The sequence below is a fragment of the Pavona decussata genome, unplaced genomic scaffold (assembly GCF_977016875.1).
Source record: "Pavona decussata unplaced genomic scaffold, jaPavDecu1.1 SCAFFOLD_227, whole genome shotgun sequence".
NCBI classification, from domain to species: Eukaryota; Metazoa; Cnidaria; class Anthozoa; order Scleractinia; family Agariciidae; genus Pavona; species Pavona decussata.
In genome coordinates, this window is record NW_028145632.1 from 240001 (window position 1) to 247814 (window position 7814).

Consider the following 7814-nt stretch of genomic DNA (forward strand, 5'->3'; position numbering starts at 1 on the left):
AGATGTGACGCGCTTAACATTACTTCCCCTGAGTCTAATTCATTGTCCTGCTCAAGTTTGTTCTACCTTTGAGTCTGTGAATAAGACCCCGAAGTAGGTAACCATTCAAATGAAATCTGTAAAATAACATTTCAAGTAAAGCAGTTGTTTTTAGTCTCCATATAAACAAGGATTAATCGCAGATTAAAAGAGGGTGTTCGACATTCTGCGCTTTGGAGTGGGATCGTTACATTACAATCAGTAGGGATCATCGTGTAAACGAAAACTCCCGGTTCATTGACATGACACCAATCAACTGAACACGTTTCAAAGAAATCGTTTATCAAAGCCTTCAATGGAGTGTGTACGCGACTAACATGACTAAATATTTTAATGATTTGTTTGAGTGTGTTGCTTTGCCTCGCACGAGCAAACTTAAACGTCGAGCCATAATGACGCATAATGATAGCTTGTCCTGAACCCGAATTACAAACCACTATGAAATGGCGCTTTCGCTCTTGAGCTACACAATTCGTTTGATTTGAGCTTACCTTGTTGAAGATGATATGGCGCAATGACCGCCGAGCTTCATAACTCGGTAGATTTAAATTGTGGCGCAATGGCCGCCGAACTGCATAACTCGGTAGACTTTTTTTTGTGACCACCATCTTTGGTCATTTGGCTCGATGCAAGGACAGTAAATTGACTGCTTAGTTCGTGTTTCTTTGATTTAGCACGACGGCATGACCATATTCTTCATCGAAGACGAAACGGCTGACAACAAACCGCCGAATTGCTGTTTGATATATTCACCAGGAGTCGCACACACCTCCCTGAGACTCTGACAAAACATGTTTAAAAACATGACTGATCAGCCCGAAAGCAGTGCATAAGCGCAGATTTACTTACCAGTAGAGGATGTTCGTAAGCGGTTACGGAAAACTCTTCGGAAAACAAGCACGTTTTATCGGCCAAAAACCATCTCCAAAACGGTAACGCGGTTAACAATAAACTTACTCGAAAACCCCCAAATATACGGCTCTGAAAAACAACTCGCACACGCGATTATCGTACGCGTAACTTTGCTCGCGAAACGACAAATTCAAAATGTCTCTGGGCGCGTGCGCGCTCTGTTCTGCCCCATGGAACAGAGGGTTTTCACGATCCAGTCTCTCCACAGAAATTGAAGAAAGGTTAGGACTTTTCACGATCCAGTTTTTGTTCAACCTAATGTATCAAAAATTTAAAACCAGTCAAGACTTTAATTCTCTTGCTCGTCGAAAAGGCGCTTTCTAGAGGATAAAGCCGTATCGTATGGTCCATTTGTTTCCTTTTCAAAAATAATATGAATTTACTACTCTTATACACTCGAAAGAGACTTATCGACCGAAGCATTTGCGTCGAAAATGAGTTCGAATTACCACTTCTTCCGATTTTACCGCTATGGCGCGAACCGCTCAACGTGAAATTTCGCGCCAGAAAAATTGAGACATTTGTCACAATTTTTGATTTTTGTCTAGGCCTCGCTTTTTCCGTCGGAACACGTGACCCGGATCGGATTGACCGAGATGAAAAACAGAGAGAGACCTAGGAACTAGGCAAGGATTGCAATGTACCACACACATCAAAATCAGAAGAATTAAGAACACTAGGTTACGAATGACTTCATCTTCGTTAGTGTTAAAAATTAGTGTAAAAGCGAAGCAAAATTAACAGATAAAATTATCGCCGGTATTATTAAACGAGATGTTTGACGACGCTCGCAAAACACGAGCAACGCATACAAACCAACAGTCGGAAAGCAAGTGACCCAAAAAGAAGAAGAATTTCATGTTCTGTGAACGGATTTACAATCTTTTTCTCATGGCATTCAAACTCCCGTTTTGAACCAATTTTTTTTTTAATAAATTGGTTTTCACAATGGTGTCCGCCTAGCACAAGCAGTTCTTTTAAAGATTTTAACTGAATCATGCAAAGTCTGGTGTTGTTGTTCAAATAGGCTCCTTTCGAAATATTAAAATTCAACTTGATATCGAGGTCCAGAGATCACAAACAACAAAAATGAATAAATTAAACATGATTATCGGTTTTCCGATAGGTGACATGATCGAATTCTAATGCAACAAATATAGCAAAACAAGAATTCTCTCACTAGGCATCGCTAAGAACACAGAAAATGTTTCAATTGTATTCGTTGGAGAAGTAACTCGGGTTTCGTATTTCATTTGGTTTCCAAACACTGGAAAACAATAAAATCACTCGGCCGTTTCATCTGTTTTCTCGTGTTGGGAAACCTCATGAAACACTCACCCTCGTTTTTTAAATAGTACTTATTTAAGTACTATTTAAGTCCGAAGTTAACCTTCTTCTTCTTCTTCTTCTTCTTCTTCTTCTTCTTTTTTTTTTCTTTTTTTTTTCTCGGGATGATAATTAACTGTAGGGAGGGAAGGCAACTGTAAATTTTTAAGGACAATATTTCAACCTCAGGCATTACCATCCGATAAACATGCAGGCCGGATGGCGCGCACTCTATTGAGGAAACAGTAATCTTCACGATGCGCGCGTGATTTTTACCGCCAAATAATGTATAATCATGTAAATCAGACGACTACGTCTCATAACTACTGTCTGATTTTGACCGTCGTAACGTGTTTCTTCAATGAGAACGCGCAGAAATTAATCGGTGGGTTATAAGTGATGTTCGTGACGTTTAATATTTGTTGAACACTCTGGATTAGTAAGTAATAATTGATTGTCACACGGAAGACTCCTATCACAACGTGGAGTTCCTCCGGGTGATCCACGATTTATTCACACAAGGTCGGGAAGACTTTTCCAAACTGCTGTATCGCCGGTATTGTGCCCGTGCACCGAAGGTTGTGACAGCGGCACAAAACCGAAACCCGACGTTGTTTTATGGCACTGGGATATTTTGGGGAGAGCCGTGATTACTAGTTAAGTTAGTCTTTTAACTTCTTTGCACACGTCGCTTTACCTTTTAATTTTGCCTATTTTCATGTTGAGCGTTTTTCTGCAGACCCACTTATTTATCCTTTTCTTATTGCCTTTCGCTTTGTTTTTGAACCCCCGGGGCTCTGTGGCTGAGGGAGAGTTGCCCTGCTACCTTCCGAGATTTTTTTTGCATCAAGTGGACCAGCTCTTCTTCAAGAAACCCAACGTTTATTGTAGATCTTGACTCATTCTTTTACAGGCAGAACTTAAGAGCTTTTACTGAAGAACATTTATCATATAAGACCCGTAGCCAATAGTATTTCGACAACTCCCAATTTCCCTTGCGTAAGCCTAACAAATGAAGGAAATTCTGAAGAAATTTACTTTTCGCGCCTTTGCAAACTGAAGCTCATTTCTTATTCGGAAGAACAGCAGGTATTCAACACCTTTGTATTTTACTTGACGGTTACAAAGGCTCCGATATTTCCTAAACTGAGCGAAATCTATTTTTTACTGAAAAATGTCCTATAACATAGGAGCTAATATATACTGTAAGATACTTAGTGCTACCACGTTTACTACTTTTACACTTATCTCAGCGCCTTATCACTTACTAATACAAATATAAAGAAACGAGATTAGCATATCACGACCTTACAAAGCACTACAATTAAATTAAGTATTTAAGAAGAATAAGGTACAAAAATATCGATAGATTTGGGGCTGAAGATTAAGGAGAACGATGAAAAAGCAGAGGATACAAAAAGATCTACCGGACAATAAGGGCAAGAAGTGAGGCCCACTTCCTATCGTGAATGTTAAGTTTGTCTTTTTCTCTCGTAATGAAACTCACCGTTTGGAATAAACGCTTGATATGTTGTGGTAGAAAATTTATAGTTTGCGGAGTAACTGGTAAATTTGCATTTTTTTAGGATTGCGTGAAAAAAAATTCACCTCGTAATGATAAACAAACCTCTCTGGGTTTGTTCCGTAGGGCAGTAACGAACAAGTGTTTGCACAATACTTTCCACTTCGTCTGTAGAAAAACGTTTATTTCATTGTGTTTTGATATCTCTCGTCAGTATGTCCAAAGCCATGTGTCTGTACTCCCGTCTCGGGGGATCCATCCTTGGCAAATATCTCATGTGCAGGAAAGCAACTGACGTCTGTCCCAGGGCCTTTGCCGGTCAATACGTATATACTGTAAGTACTACCCCTGCATTAATTACACAAAAAGTGCACAATTGATGATATTGTACCTCGAATAACAAGAATAAAAAAGCACAAAAAGACTATTCAACTGTGATGTTTTACAAAAGTGACTATGTTGAGTGTCCTTTACTTGAACAAGTAATGCAGTGTAAAATAGTTCATTTTCCCGACACGCAGCAAGTTCAATTCTTTAGAGAGACAATCTCTTTTTCTTTGTGTGAAAAACTGGATTTATTTCAATTTAGAAGAAACTTGTTTTCAAAGTAGTTTGACGTATTAAAAGGAGATTAGCCTCGCCGTCAATGAAAACTTTGTCGCTTTGAATCTTGTTACAACGGGATCACGCGGAAATTAATACAACCTTAAAAAAAGCTAACAAAGCTATAAAAAACACAAAACAAGTTATACATGCAGTAGTAAAAGACAATTACTCTGCTCTTAAAGAGAGTAAACTTGTGGTAATTTTATCTAGTTTGGCAGCAGTTTGGAGTAGTTGGAGGGATGTGGTGGTGGGTGGGCGGGGGGCTTAGCCTCAGGATGGGGGTTTTCACCTCACACATCGTCACGCATGATAATTTTTGTTGTAGAGGAGTGATCCATAAACAACGTATGAAAGCCACAGGGCTGTGCGATGTCTCATAATCGAGCTATTCGAGAAAATGTACCACGGAAAATTAGAGTTTAGTATGGGACGCCATGTTGGTTTCAAGTCTGAGGGGCACCAACATGGTGGCCGGAAACCAGCAAAAACATCTGGCCCCAGTTGTTCAAAGAGCGGATAACTTTATTCACTGGATAGGTCGTAATCCGGCAGATAAAATGTGTGCAAGATTTTCCTCATAGCCCTATAATTTGTGGACAGGGTAAAAGCATATATCAAATATAAGTATGGGATTGTGTGGAAAACTTGCCTAAAGCGCTAGGTGGAGTATATTTCTCCACTGGATTGTGACTTATCCAGTGGATAAAGTTATCCGCTCTTTGAACAACTGGGGCCTGGAGTTTACCTTGGCTATTTCAAAGCTTTTCTTCTCTCTGCTGAACTTTAATTCATTGACAAAGACGCTTCTATTACATGTTAGCTGATCAGACCTAGAAAAAAACACGCACTGCGCAAAAATCTATAATTCAAACTGCTCTATCTTGAAAGCATTACAGTGTTCTTGATGCAAACTTGTTATCAGCAGGATCCATTCTCCCATAATATGAGTTATTCATAATACCTGGGAGTAGGAGGGGATAAAATTACTGTCAAATAAATCTTTACTGTTAGAGTAGTCTTAAATGGCAGATATCGGCTCACTTAGGATATGGCCTTCACAGATTGATAACTCTTATTTTCTTCTGGGTATCGTCTAACACAAGAACATAGTATTAAATGATTAATGCCATGTTACGGATCGTGGTTGCATTTTATGCAACAGGGTGGGATTTAAGAAATAAATAAAAGAGGGATAAAAATTCGACAGTCCCTTAGCACGTGATGGGACTACGGGGTGTCAGCAGCCTCAATATATATTTTAATTCTGAAATCTAAACCTTTGTCAATGTTTCAAAATTTCGTAAATTTGTTTCAATCATTTCTTCTTTAAAAATGTTTTAAAACTCATATAAAAAAATAGTTATGTCAGGTTGACGTGCCTCCACCTTATAAATTAAACAAGTTGAGGCATTTTTGGACAGAGCTGAAAACTGCGAAGAGACAATAATGATAAGACGCTGAAAACTTACAAAATCGAAACAATTAACAAGAATCCCCACTGTTAATGGCCCGTGCAAGGGAATAAAATGTCTCAATGATGGTCAGAGAACTGAAGGAAGACGAATTTCCTTAAAGACTTACGTTTGCAAAGCAAACGTCTATGGACTGGACACAATTTTGTACGCCTTTAAAGACCTTAACAATTATTTTGAATTGTGATTTGACTACAACATTATACGAATGGCCGATTACTGAAACCACGTAAGTTTAAAATTCTCCAGCAATTATTTAATTACTCTGATCATGAGGTTACAAAATAAAATTTTCTTTATTTTCTTTTCAGGGACTTGTCCAATAACACCTTAGAAAAGTTGCCTGCGGGTGTTTTCAGTAATATCACCGAACTGAGATTCCTGTAAGAATGAGGCTTCTTTGTTCAAGATATGCTTGAATATTTCTATCATAGTCTGAGTGCCATCAAGGATTATTAAAAATCCGATCTTTGGTCTAGTTGTATGTTTCTGTAACTGAAAGAATACTACCTTGATCAGGCCAAATTATTATTTATCGTGGATGGGGAGGGAGGCACCATTGAAGGAAGTAATGTTTTTTCAATTGAATCCTGTCTGCCTAAAGTGGCAGTACTCGATCCGATCAATAAACTTTGAAAGTGTTATTTAATGTTATATTTTTCCAGTTTTTGAATTAACGGCTTCATGCAAACGTCCCCTTTGTCAGAAACAGGAAAGACAAAATTTCGTAATGATGAAGATAAGTTTCGCTTTTGGGTCAGTAAAAAAAAAAAGATAATACGCGAGCCTAAAAGCTGACCTCCCGGCGGTGCGTCTCAAACTTCTTTTAACGAAGTTTGTCGATAAGGAATTGACTAAATGTACTATAAAACATTGTCCAGAAACGGTGGAAAACGATTGTTTGTAAAGACATTAAGGTTTGTTTTTAAAAACAAATGGTGCTGGAGGTAGATTGATGACATTTGTAGTGATCGAGGAAAAGGCATAGAGCTAGTGTTCCGGTGTGGTGTCTTACCAATACAAACTGGTCGGCCTTACAGCAAACGTTTCTTACTTTATTCATTTTTTCTCTGAAAGCGAAGAATTAAAAGTAAAAAATATTCACTGTGGATAGACATTTCTCAAATGAAGATTTGGCAGGGGACGTTACCTCTGTATGTCATGCTTACCTTAACGAATCTTTTAGCAACGTCTCATTGGAAACATTGACATCTACTCAAGAACCTGGATATTAAATATTCAAACTGCTTGATAACTCCACTGGAATTATTTACAGGCTGCTCAATCGCAGCCGAACTAATATAAACGATGGCAGCAGAACACATATACTAAGCCTTTCGCAGGCTTACTTTATGTTATCACACTGCCATAATAGAGTCATTATATGATATGTATTTCTTTGAATTTGGACGGAAAATCATGACAAGTGCGCGCATTAGTTGGCAAAATGAAAAATGAAACTTTGAACAGCCATTGACCTTGTTTCTGTATTGGCCTTGTTGTTACTTGTGTGTTTTTCTACCAAACTTTATTGGGCAATACACACAGAAATGAATGGTACAGATAATTACATAATAAATATTAAATAGGTTGCCTTAAGGGGAAAGGCACGAACGGGACACTCAGACCCTTGCGAGGCACCCACCCAAGGCTGATAATCTGAAGCAGTATGAACGAGTTACAGTCTTACGATTTACTATCCATTAAGAATAAACACAGGGTGGACAGCTTCCCATTGATTCTTACACGAGCCTCATTACCAAAGGAATAAATCGCCTACATAATTCCAGCACGGAGTGAATTCCTTGATGATTGATGTTCCACTGGTTGGTTTCTCGGTTTCCAAAAGTTGTCAATATAAATACCGAAAAAAGTTCGCACACATTTTGTCGTGTCCTTCTCGTACAATACCAAAATGAAGTTCATCATACCATGAA

The 7814-nt window shown here is 38.5% G+C and overlaps 1 protein-coding gene across 2 annotated transcripts in view; it reads left to right on the forward strand.

Annotated features, from left to right (window-relative positions):
* Positions 1-6355, forward strand: part of LOC146458846 (uncharacterized) — a 35577-nt gene extending 29222 nt beyond the window's left edge. For both annotated transcript variants that reach the window (XM_085090244.1, XM_085090245.1), the window contains 2 exons: positions 4014-4134; positions 6189-6355. In XM_085090244.1, coding sequence (XP_084946370.1) covers positions 4014-4134; positions 6189-6264 — 197 coding nt within the window. In that variant the 3' untranslated portion in view covers positions 6265-6355. The remainder of the gene's footprint in view (positions 1-4013; positions 4135-6188) is intronic.
* Positions 6356-7814: the final 1459 nt, after the last annotated feature.